Source organism: Fistularia commersonii, chromosome 18 (genome assembly GCF_037954325.1).
Source record: "Fistularia commersonii isolate RoL2024-O1a breed Wild chromosome 18, RoL_Fcom_v1.0, whole genome shotgun sequence".
In the NCBI taxonomy this organism is placed as follows: Eukaryota; Metazoa; Chordata; class Actinopteri; order Syngnathiformes; family Fistulariidae; genus Fistularia; species Fistularia commersonii.
The window spans coordinates 16,347,812-16,360,631 of NC_141301.1; the positions used below are offsets into that span (position 1 = coordinate 16,347,812).

Consider the following 12,820-nt stretch of genomic DNA (forward strand, 5'->3'; position numbering starts at 1 on the left):
GCCAGGGGGTAAGGAGACGCTCTGTTTTATTCATTTATTTATCTATTTCCATTTCCAAACCCCCTTAAAAAAGGAGAAGGAAGCCCGACGACCACGACCGGGGTCGCCAAGTCAAAGCGAAGGTGTCTATAGCGCCCGTCACCGGCGGCCAGCGGGGGGCCAGCGGGGGGCCAGCAGGGGGCCATGGAGGGGGCCATGAAGGGGGCCATGAAGGGGGCCATGAAGGGGGCCATGGAGGGGGCCATGAAGGGGCGGCTCCGGGACAGGATCCGGCCAGAGGACTTGCAGAAATAACAGCAAGCCCCCCCCCCGCCTCTTTCCAAACACACATTATCTCTTCCGACGTCCGTCTTTATGCGGTTGTCCGACGGGCGCCCGTACCCACGCTCACGTCGCCGGCCACTCACATAATACATTTTGAGCTGAATGGCTCATTGTGTGCGCTCCCGATGCGCTTAAAAATTAAATTTTACATTTTCATTAAAGGGCTGCTGAGTAACATGCTGAACATTCAAAGCCGACGGTGCCGGTGTCATTCGGCTTCTCGGGCCCGTCGCGCCCACGTGATCTTCGTTCACCCCGAGCCGGGTCCGTCTCACACCCGGGGTCCGTCTCACCCTGAGAACACATCTGACCGGCCTCCGTGCACCCTCAGCTTCCTGGGGTTTTTCCTGTTTCCTGTGCGACTCAAGGTCAGAGCGATGACACGAGGCGAGGCGGGGAAAAATACGTGAAACGCGTGCGGATCTTCGTTTCTATTCCTGTAACGCCGCGGCGTGGAGGAGCCTCGACAACGGAAAAGGTAAACAGAGAAATCCGCTGGCAAACAAGTCAAAGGGGAGGCGTGGAGCTCCATATCTGCCATGTTTTCCCTGCAAACAGAGGCAGGAAAAACAACTCTTTCGGGGGGGAACGGCTTAAGCGGGCAGAAAATCCATTACGGTCCGCCGACAGGCTACGGAGAGCGCCGCCGAGCACGCCCAGAGGCGTCCGGCGTGATTAGCGGATCGTCGATTCACGTGGTCTCGCTATCCGGGCCGCGGGCCGTCCGTCACGGCCGTCGCCGCTCCGAGCGTCTCCTGTCCAGGTCCACCTCGGCCGCCGTGCCTCGGAGGCTTTAGGAGTAGAACGACGGGAGCGAAAGGAAACTCGGGTGGTTTTGGGGGAATATTCCGGATTCGATCGTGCAAAGGAGGGAGATCCGAACCGTGCATTTCACTTCCAGGTGAACGGGAAAGAGTCAAACTGCGGGTGAGACGTCAAATTAGAAGCCGCTCTGACTCGAGTACCCGCCGGCTGCCGTTCGCTGCCAACCGTTCTCAAACGCTGCCCGCAGAGCGTACCGCACCTTCCCCTCATTATTGACCTGATAAACAAAGTAAATCTGTATTTCCCGGGAGAGACGCCCGTCCATTCACGCCGAGCCTGGCGCTGCTTCTCCCCCACAGACTGGCGAGGGACGAGGGGAGAGTGGAGATGGAAGCAGCCGCAGGGAAGAAGCTGCTTCGCCGTGACGAATCCAGATGTTAAAGTCTGGATCCGATCCGGGTTTGACACTGCGGTCGGACTCTAATACGACCGGGGGCGGCTTTCCGCCGCCGGCCTCCGCGCACCAGCTCACCTGCGCACATGAACTCCAGACAAAGTGGGAGTGTGGAAAATGACATTACGTGGCGGTGGGTTGGTGCGGACGCAGAGGTCTCCTCCGCCGCTCGATGGCGGGTTCAATGAGCGGGATTAGAGTCCTCCCGCCCAGGTGACCGCGGCGCCGGAGAATCCCCGTTAAAGGTCAGCCGAGTCCGACTCCAAATGTCAGAGCCGAGGCTTTTTTTTCCCGAGAAAATGCGCCGCGGTAAATACGGCGTCATTCGGCAGCTCCTGGATTCCGGCACGGAACAGCCGGATTACAGGATGAGTTAAAAGGCAATGGAGGCGCATCGATTAGAGGCAGTGAATCAGGCCGCCGCCGCCGCCGCCGCCACCAACGCACGGGGAATAATAAACCCGGGCCGAGGCGGCGGGGGGTTCGTCGGACTGAGCGCTCAGAAGGAGCTGTGCGTTGTGAGCATTTGTCGTTAAGTCCGCGGATGAGTCGCTTCCCCCGTCCGCGGGATCAAGGACGGCGTGTCAGCCATCAGCGGGCGCCTCGCGACAACTCCAAATGGCTTTTCCACGGACGATTTAACCGCACGGATGATCCCGCCGGAGCCCCTCCCAGGGAGGGAGCGCCGATGGACTCCCGGTCTTAATGGTGCGTTTCCCCTGATGACGGCAGACCCTCCGAGAGCCCGACTTCTGGAGCGGCTGCAGATGCGACGCTGCCATCCAATTACTTTCCCTAAGCGCATCTGGCCCGTTCCTGTTTGCTCTCCGCGATGGCCGGAGCCGATCCGAACGAAAGCCTCCTCCTCCGCAGGAACTGAGCCGACGGAGGAGGTAATGCTAAAAAGACTCCGCCTCTCATGCCAGTCCTCTCGGGTAACCTTCTCGTTTAGCGTCCCCACAACATGCACCTCAAAAACATGCTCATAAACAAAAACACGCTCAAAAACAAACCGCCAAAGAAGAGGAAGAGGACACGGCCACGGCGTTCATGGAGTAATAACCGTGGACCGTCAGATGGTTGGAGTGTTTTTACATTTTCTCTGCGCCGCTTTGCCGGGTGAAGATACCCGTTAGCCTCCAGCTCGCTCCGCTGTCAGAGAACTCCAAATTTTTGCTTAAACATGGCGTTCCGTGGCTCCAAAAAAGTATCAGGAAACGGGCCGGCTTTCTGAGTCCTATCAAACACCGAGCACCTACATCACGTGACTTCCTCCGGGACCGCGAAGAGACGGCGCCGCGGAGCAGGAGCCGGGAGGGTTCCGGGGACCCGGCTCACCAACACGGGTCTGACGTGACTTGCTAGCGTTCATCCCGAGACGAAGAGTAAACCGTGAGCGACGCGTCGCGTGTCGAGTCCTCGGTGTTCTGGATGTGAGGTTTTGCGTGATCTCACTGGCCTCTTCCCTCTTCCCTCTGTCGGTGTGTCTGGTCCGTACTCACCTCCCTTCCTCAGGCTGCGGGCTGGAGTTCCTGCTGCTTCTCTGCGGGCTGGAGTTCTCCCGGTCCTGCCCTCGCGACTGCATCTGCTACACGGCGCCCAGCACCGTCTCCTGCCAGGCCCACAACTTCCTGTCGGTCCCCGAAGGCATCCCTCCCGACAGCGAGCGGATCTTCCTGCAGAACAACAAGATCCACCGTTTGCTCCGAGGTCACTTCAGCCCCAACACGGTCACCCTCTGGATATACTCCAACAACATCACCTACATCGAGCCCTCGTCTTTCCGCGGCTTCGCGCTGCTGGAGGAGCTGGACCTGGGAGACAACCGCCACCTGCGCTCCCTGGCCGAGGACACCTTCCGCGGGCTGACTCGGCTCAACGCCCTCCACCTCTACCACTGCGGGCTCAGTTCCCTTCCCAATAACATCTTCCAAGGACTGAGAAACCTGCAGTATCTCTACTTGCAGGTACGGCGCGTGCTCCCGGTGCATTGCCGGACGTGAAAAAAAAACGATGACGGCCGTCGAGAAAATCCTCTTGAATTGCCGTCGATTGTATCGTAAAAGTTTAGTCGAAGGTTTATTCCGCCGGGATTTCATTTCCGGTGCTAAATCTAAGACCGCGGGTTTGTCGCCGTCGTCTTCCATCCGCTACGACTCATTAAATTAAAAAGTATTCGCAAGCGGCCGACGAATGAATATGCAAAACGGGCGAAAAACCAGAGGCCTAGCGGCGGCGTACATGTGCGGTATCTCGCAGTGCCCCGTGTCGTCTCTCGTATATCGTGGTACGCCGTCCGAACGTCAGGATGTCGCCTCGTTACCGGCGGTAACAGCGCCGCCTGTCACCGTGTCTCTCTCCTCAGGACAACCATCTGAAGTTCTTGCAGGACGACACCTTCGCAGACCTCCACAACCTGAGCCACCTGTTTCTGCACGGGAATCATCTGTGGAGACTCAACCAGAACACCTTCAGAGGCCCGAGGGCGCTGGACCGTCTCCTCCTGCACCAGAATCAGATCGAGTGGGTTCACCGCCTGGCCTTCCACGACCTGAAGCGTCTCACCACCCTCTTCCTGTTCAACAACTCCCTGGTGCAGCTGTCGGGGCAGTGCCTGGACACGCTGCCCGCCCTGGAGTACCTGCGCCTCAACGACAATCCCTGGTCGTGCGACTGCAAAGCCCTCACGCTGTGGGAATGGCTGAAACGTTTCAAAGGTTCCACCTCCTCCGTCGGCTGCCGGGCGCCCGCCGAGACGGTCGGAAAAGACCTCAAGGAGCTGCGCCGGGAGGATTTCCTCAACTGCTCGCCCACCGTGCCCATGTCCGAGTCCAGGGCCCAGCCCAACAATCTATCCGGCACGGCCAACCCGCCCTCCGTCAACCGCGGCGTGGCGGTGGGCTCCGGAGGACGGACCCACGCCGCGCACCCGTCCCGGCCCGGACGACCCCGGAACTGCACCAAGCCTCGGAACAGGGCGAGCAAGGGGAAGGGCGACAACGAGGTGCACCACTCCAGGGAGGTCACGGTGGACAAGGAGGATTCCTTACCCGAGTTCACGGACGGGGGGAAGCACGACCACACGTCCCCGGACGACACCGTCACGCGGAGGAAGCACAAGTGCACCCCGCGGACCACTGTTCGCCCCCCCAGCGGGGTCCAGCAAGCCAACAATAGAGCGACCAGATTCCAGTCCTTATTACATCTCAACGCCCTTCTGGCGGCTTTGGTAACGACAAATATTGACTTCATCCTCCGTTGACCTTCGGACGGTTTGACAAAAGCTAATCACAAAGAACACAGCCCTCAAAAACCCGGTCTCGCTCCTGCACTACAAGGCCTGTGTGTCCTCTATGTGTGTGTGTGTGTGTGTGTGAGCGAGTGTGTGTGTGATTATGTGTGTAAATGTTATGTAGGGAGCTTAACTATTCAGACATCAAACAGCAGAGAAAGACGGCACGAACCCCGGAGCTGGATATTGACAGAAGGTTCATGCAGACCAAGCGCGCACTGCCATTTTCGCCGGTACGATTTCGTTTCCCGACGTTTGTCTCGGCGCTTTACGGCTTTTTCAGGTCGGAGCCGGGAGAGGAAGAGCAGGCGGGGAGAGACCAGACCGAGGGTTTCATCCCGGGGAAGTCGCAAGGGTGGCCGATCCGAGCCTCGGCCGCGTGACTGACCGTGTGATTCGGGGAGGCGAGGCCGCAGGTACGCGAGCGCCTCCACCGTTCGCTCCACGCGATCAGATCAAATCGCCCTCTCCTGAAACGCCGGCTTTCCCTGTTACCTCGCCGGCGTCTGCCTCCCCCCGTTGGCGCCGCAGCCGCACCTCCGCGCCCGGCTCCGCTTCGTGCGACCCGGGCGGATCCGCCGCTCGCATCGGGACGACCGGGACTGTCTTGTGCTTCTTTTCGTTCGCCCCAAATGTACGTGTTTTCGGGAGATCGAGCTGTGAATATTGAAGAGTCTGTCTATATCCTGTGTCCGATGTCGTCCGTTCGGTTTTTCTCTGACACAAAACGGACCTCCGGCTCGGGAGCCTTAGAGGTCAAAGGGTCGAACGGGCCCGAGGTTGCACCGCGCTGACTTTTCCTCCCCGAGGGAATCCCTCCCTCTCCGAGGACGCCTGGACGCCGTTTCTTTCCCAAGAAACCCGCATTCAGCGGAACCCGAGCTCCCGCGAGACCGGACGCGAGGAGGCTTCGGACTTCAAATGACTTTGGAGAGTCGGGACCAGAGGCGGCGCCGTCGCTCCCGACGTGAGAGGAGGACGTATGACGATCCGGGACGTCTCGCCATCATCCCCGAGCTCTCGTGCCGGTCGGCCGATGAGACGGCGTTCGTACGGACCGCGTGAACCGCGCCGGTAACCGCGGGGACGGGAGGCCTCCGGCAGCGGATGTTAATGGCCGTATGACTTTGAGGGGAAGGACGCCGGCGGCCCGTGTGACGACACAGGATCTTCTGCTCCTCCCGTCCGGCGAAGGGTTCGCTTTTCTATTTGTTTATTGACATACTTTTACCATGTGGCATTCCCGGAGTCTCCATCCGCCCCCCCCCCCCCCCCTCGTCCGGAGACTCGTCCTCTTTTCTTTGCCGCCATGATCCGATGGTTCTGTAAGTTATGCCCAACGGACCCGTACAGAAATGTTTATAAAGATATTAAAATCTATATCTTCTTATGTCCACCGTCGCAGCCTGAGTCTGTTTGTTGCTGCTCTCTGTGAGTCGCGGCTTCTTTGCAGCGTCGACGGCTAGCTTTGCTTGGCTAAGCTAACCTTAGCGTCTTTGGCGTCAGCTGATGGAGCAGATGAAGCTCCTCCAGCATCTCACCTCCTCTCCAACCTGCTCCGCCTTAATTCCACCTCAGCTCTTCCCTGCTCCGCCCAGCGAGGAGCAGCCTCCACAAGTCCATCACCCTCCTTCACGTCCTGCTCCTCCCTCACACCTCCTTTCCAGACAATTTCTTTAGTTAAAGGTATTAAAACATTGAAAGTAAAACATCTCTCCGACTGCGACAGAAGTGGAGAGGGACGCCACGCGGTGGAAGCCCCGCCGAGTCCGTGGACCTCCGCCCTCTAAACGCCGCTCGCCGTGACCGGGATTGAAATTGATTTGTGTTTGTGTGTGTGTGTGTGTGTGTGTGGGAGCGGCGGGCCCGGCAGGACGGCCGGGCGCCACCAGTTGAAATTACAGCTCTCGCCGGGTTCCCCCGCCGGTCCTGGCTCCTCCACGCCGCTCGACGCCGCTCGACGCCGGCCTCCACTGCTCGCACCGTTTCCGCCACTCTTTGCACGTCTTCTTGCGCCGGCCGTGGATTTGACCCGTAATCGTCCCTTCCAAAGTCGGCAAAGGTTGATTTTCTATCTTTCTTCCCCCGTGTTCACGTAGAAGCGAGTTCAATGAGTTTCAAATGATAAATGAAAAGCTAAAGCGCGGCCGCATCCATTTGTAACTATTTGCCGTGGCTGACGGGCTGTGGATTTCTAATAAGCTCGCTCATCCGCACGCCGGCATCAATCACGCTAATTACGGCTGGTGTTAACAGCGATTCATGAGGAAGGAACGCACACAACATTGTCTGCTGCGCCGCTACTTTTTGCTCAATCACGGCATCTCTCGTGCACGCAGATCTGGGTCACGCCAAATATAACTTGTTTGTTTGGGGTTGTTTTTAGCAGAACTCTCTGCCGGGTCGCTCCAGGAGCCCGGCTGCCACGGCAACCGCGAGGCACGCCGCGCATACCGAGCAGAACGAAGGAGTCCGGACGGCGGAGGTTTACTCCGTATTTACCGTCTGTTGTCTCGGGCGGCGCCGGGACGAGCGTCTGATCGACGAGCCGGTCGGCCTTTGTGACAGCGTCATGGCAACAGGCGACCGGGACACGACCGGAGAGCGCGGAGGCGGCGGGGCGGCGGGGCGGCGGGGCGGCGAGGCGGCTCCCTAATTTATGGCTTCCTTCGCCGTCGCTCGGCTACCGTTCAGGAATTTTCCATTTGTTCTAATTAATGCATTCATTCCCCCGTAATGCGGCAGTCAGCCTCGGGGGCGGAGCCTATCGCAGCCATTAGGCGAGAGGCGGAGTCGACCCCGGGACGCCCCATCACAGAGACGCTCGGAGACCTCAAACCAACACGCCCATCAATCACACGTCCCGACAATGGGTTTGGACCGTGGGAGGAACCCCATGCAGAACCCTGAGGAGCCTTACGCAGAACCCTGAGGAACCCCATGCAGAACCCTGAGGAGCCTTACGCAGAACCCTGAGGAACCCCATGCAGAACCCTGAGGAACCCCACACAGAACCCTGAGGAACCCCACACTGAACCCCGAGGAACCCCACGCTGACACAACTCACTGACAGGCCTCCTACCGCCGCTCCACCACAGCCGCCTGACATTTCACTGATTTTCATTCATCTGCATCTGCGTTAGCGCGCGCAGCTAAGTCTTTGGCGCTCTCCCAAGCGGGTTTTCAAACCGCCAAAAGGGGGACTAGGAGGACCGCCTCCGCTGCCGTCCCGGTGAGCAGCCGGCCCGCCGTTCTTCTCCGAGACGATAAAAGACAAGACGGCGACAGAAAGTCTCCTGGAATCCCGTCCCCGGCAGCAAAAGGACGGATCGTCTCCCAGCTTTCATTCATGGACGGAAACTGGAAGACACTCCTCTCGCCCTCCCGGTCGGCTATTATTGACCATCAGGAGATGATCTGCTCTGGACCAGCTCCACACCTGGAAACAGACCTGCACTCTCTCCTCGCCGTGGAGAGTAAAAGCACCGGACGCATTAGGGCCATTAAAATTAATCAGTGCGCAAAACAAACAAACACCCTGCTCTAAATATCCAAATTAAAATCTATTTCCGCGGCGAGCTCGATAATAGCCTGAGTCTCCCCGGCACGCGAGCGCCGCCGCGATCCTTCCCGGTCAGCACAATCCTGTCGGAGAACGGGGTCGCGCTCCGCGCTGTCATTTTACCAAACTCAGAGGAAAATTAGCGCCCGACTCGACCCGCTGATTCAAATCTCTTCAAAGGAAGGAGCGGCGGCGCCTGGAGGCCGGAGGAACCAGCAGAGGACCTGGGCTGGGGGGACGGCCGGGACCTCCATCACCAGGAGGAAGCATGGCTGGAGGGGCTGTATGAACGGGGGAGTGGAGGAGTGGGTGAGTGGGGGAGGTGGCGAGTGGGTGAGGGTCCGCAGCTGTATCGGCAGCAGATATTTGCCGGAGAGCACGAGCTTCAGCTCCGTGTGAAAAATCAAGGACAGTAAGAAGCAGTGAGATGCATCTGCTGGAACCATCTGCTCCACTTATCCTGCTCTCGGGGTCGAAGGGGCGGAGCCTATGCCGGCTGTGATTGGGCGAGAGACGGGGTTCCCCCTGGACCAATCGCAGGGACTCATGGGAACGGGGTCCTCATGAACCTCCCGCATGTGTTTGGTCTGCGGAGGAACCTCCGAGAACCCCGAGAACCCCGAGGAACCCTGAGGAACCCCACGCAGACACGGGGAGAAGATGCAGACTCCACACAGGAGTCCGACCAGAGACCTTCTCGCCAAGAGGAGGAGGATGTTACCACTGAGGAGGCTCAGGTGGAGCTCAACGCAGCACCAACCTGACTGACACACACAGTCTATCTAAGCTACCATTGGGCGAGACCTCAGCGTCGCCGCCGACCTCCCGCCTCCCTCTGTGGACCAATAGGAGGATTCCGCCCGCAGCAGCTCAGGAGATCCCAATTATCCACCGCCGGAACTTTATTTGGGTGATTATCGGCGGGGTCGCGTCCCGCCGAGCACCCAACGATGCAAATGATCTTTGGAAATTATTATGTGATAATGACATTGCGTGCTAATAGCGGATAGCATGTTTTTCCCCACAATGGGTGTGATCGGGTCTGATGGGTTAATTTCTCAGGCAGGAGCCGACGAGCGAGGATCGTTTCTGGAAAAAGACGTTTCTATGTTCTCTGGAGCTGCTCGGAAATCATCTTTCCAGGAAAATGATATTTTCCCGTGGAGACATAGAATATGGAATTATAAATAAAGTTCTGCTGTAATTTATCGATCTTCTACTTTATTCCATCTCCTATTTTAAATCGGCAAGCGTTATCCTCGAGCGTCCTGGTCCAGCCCGGGTTCCTGCTTGCCTCCAGCCTCCTCCTCCGAGACCTCCGTCCCACCGCTCTCACACACTCCTCTGCTCGCTTCTTCTGCAGCCCTCAGGTTCGAGGAGAAGCTCAGGGAGAGATCGGCAGAGATCAGGAGGCGCTGACTTGGAGGCCCGTCACCTCCGGGCCAGAACCCGCCTCGGCCGGACCTTCACAAGCCCCACATGCGGTCTCCTCCATCTGCGTGAGGGCGGCGGTCAGAACGTCCGCGTCGGTTCTGTTTGCGTGCAAACAGCTCGGCCGCGACCTCATAGGACCCGACGCCGAGAGGAGCTCCCAAAGAGGGCCGTGGCTCCTCCTCCCGTCTTTGAGGATCAGGCGACTCCAACCGGGACCACCGGCACCTCGGGCCTCCGCGGCGGCGGAGGCCACCTCGGCTTTCCCGCCGCCGATGAAAAGAAGGCGCTACCGGCGTGCGATAGCTGCCGTTCATCTGCCGCCACCCGGAGCCGCGGGGCGAGAAGGTCCGGTTCAAACACATCTCACTCCCTCACTCGGTGCCGCCGCTTTGCAGCGAGTCATCGCGCGAACCCACGCCAGCATCGCGGCGCTGCGGTCACATGATTCCCCCTGAACCCTTTCTGAGAGGCAATGCGCCTGAATAGCTTCCAAGTGGGTTTCTGCGCCACCCACGCCGAGTCTTCATCTAAACCGGTGGTTCTTAACCTTGTCGGAGGTACTGAACCCCACCTGTTTTACATGCGCATTCACCGAACCCTTCTTTATCGGATCGAGAATCGGTTCGTCGATGGGTACAAAGAACAGGCGGAGGAGCCTTTTCATGGAATCTGGCTCCCTTCACCTTGAATTCAGCAAGCGCTATGTTCTGGTAGCTCCCATCTCCATGCAGCTGAAGGAAGCCTTCCCTTAGTTTTGCCGGTGCCGGACTAGAATTGCCCATCTTGTCTTTGCAAATCATGCAGTCAGGACATTGATTCCCATCACGTTCCGTCATACATGTGAATCCGTATTGTACGTGTTCTTCCGATCGCTTTCTTTTTTTGCCCGACATAATCAGTATGAAGGGATTAAAATATGAAGAAAGAAATCACATGACGTACCATCACGACAGTCACAAGTTACTACAACTGAGCGCGCCAAAATCCCCGCAGCACGGATAGGCCGAGCGATGTAGCGTGATCACCTGCGGCCGGTGATGTCATCACCAATGTGTGTCTTGACCTCCGTCGAACCCCTGAGACTGACCCGCCGAACCCCTAGGGTTCCATCGAACCCAGGTTAAGAACCACTGATCTAAACAAACACGCCCGATGAGCTCGGGCGCCGGGCCGGACGGCGTGCCTCGTAGTGGTGCGCCGTCACATTGGGTTATCGGACGTCTGGAGGGAAGCGCTTCCCTGCAACAGCTGCTAAACAAACGCCGGTGAACGCTAAGGGAGGCGCAGCTGTGACCCCAGAGGTGGCAGCCGCTGAATCAAATGCAAATATCCTTCTTGAGAGCGAGTTTTTATTCTCTACCGGGATGCTGTGACATCAGCTCTCCAGCTCACCGACTCCACTTTAATCCAACTCCCGCAGAAGCTCCGGGCCGCGGGTCCGAAGACCTCCGGTCGGCCGCCGCCGATCGGCCGATAACTTTTAGAGTTGGTTTGAAAAAACAGGAGAGGGAAAAAACCGGCGCGCCGTCAGGCTGTCGGGCTTCCTCCAGCTGAGGTCACGCCAGCTGGAGACACAGAAATAGAGACGATCGAGAAGCAACGATGGAAAGACCTGCTGCTCTGTTCCAAGCGGAACACAAACTTCCCCCGGTCGCTCCGGCGCCGCCTCCGGCCGGTCAGGTTTACTGGAGCTGCAGATCGACCTCCTCAGATTCTCAGAAGGACCTTCTGAGAATCTGTCATCCCGCCGGCGTCACGGCAACCGACTAGACTGACTCCTGAGGAGCTCCGGCGCAGCTCCTTGCATCCACATTGTGTTTGTGACGAGCCAGTCGGGTTTCGCCGTCAGTGGACGTCTGCGTTTTGTTGTCCTTCAGCTGAACGGATCAGCATCAGAATCAGACAACTTATTGATCCTCCAGGGGACGTCGGTCACCCAGGCGCCACATCCTGATGCTTCACAGTGAAACCCGCCGTACCGGGAACATCTGCAGGAGGCTTGCAGAAGATTGGCCCTGCGGGATCCACCGCTCTCGCCGGACCCGTCCTGGACCGCCTGCTTCCCGATGAGGACGGGTCCGGCTCCTGTCTCGGCCGGTCTCTGCTCGCACATCATCCGGTGCAGATCTTCTCCTGGAGGTCCGCGGCCCCTCGCTATGACCTCCTCCGAGCTACGGTCGGGTTTTGAGGGTCGCTTTAAGGTCCGGGATCTCAGCTGAGCGGAGGTGGGCGGTCCTGGACCTTCTTCACCCCAGAGGGCGCCGGGATGCTGGTGCTGATTTGTGAATAACTTGAAGCCTGCTCAGGCTGGAACCGCCCGAAGACCCTGGACGTCGCTGGAAATGCTGCGGTTCAACCGCCAACACGTGTTGTTTGAACCCGTGAAGCTCCTGGTGGAATCATGAAACGTAGCGTTCGCTTGTTAACCTTCTCCAGGCAGATGTTGCAGATTTGCGACAGCCAAATATCAGATTTTTCCTGCAACTACAACTTAATTTGAGCCTGAGAGGGTTAAAGCGGGAAGCTGCTCCACAGGTCCGGGGCAGCCCCTCCGTGCACGCTCCACGCTCCACGCTCCACGCTCCACGCTCCACGCTCCACGCTCCACGCTCCACGCACACACCTTGCACGAAATGATGAAGTTGGCTCTGGGAGAACGCAGCTGTTCTGCACAGATGTGCCTCCAGGATGTGAGCGGGTTCTCCGGCTCCCTGATGTCCACTAACGTGGTAAGCGGTGCTGGGCGGGGGTTGAATATTGATGAGGACCAGTGAGGTCTGAGGAGGACCAAGGAGGACCGAGGAGGACCGAGGAGGACCAAGGAGGACCGAGGAGGACCGAGGAGGACCGAGGAGGACCGAGGAGGACCACTGAGGACTGCTCCGGACGGCAGGCACACCTGCCACGCCGTCATTCTCCCCACCATCCGTCTTCCATCGTCTTGATGGAAAATAAATGCGCATTAAAAAGTGTCCCGTGGAATGAGCTC

General features: G+C 58.5%; 1 protein-coding gene across 1 annotated transcript in view; it reads left to right on the plus strand.

Annotated features, from left to right (window-relative positions):
* Positions 1 to 6,108, plus strand: part of rtn4rl1b (reticulon 4 receptor-like 1b) — a 110,826-nt gene extending 104,718 nt beyond the window's left edge. Inside the window, exons 2-3 of the mRNA XM_086164381.1 lie at positions 3,059 to 3,510; positions 3,909 to 6,108. Of these exons, the coding sequence (XP_086020507.1) occupies positions 3,059 to 3,510; positions 3,909 to 4,805 (1,349 nt within the window). The 3' untranslated portion in view covers positions 4,806 to 6,108. The remainder of the gene's footprint in view (positions 1 to 3,058; positions 3,511 to 3,908) is intronic.
* The last annotated feature ends 6,712 nt before the right edge of the window (positions 6,109 to 12,820 follow it).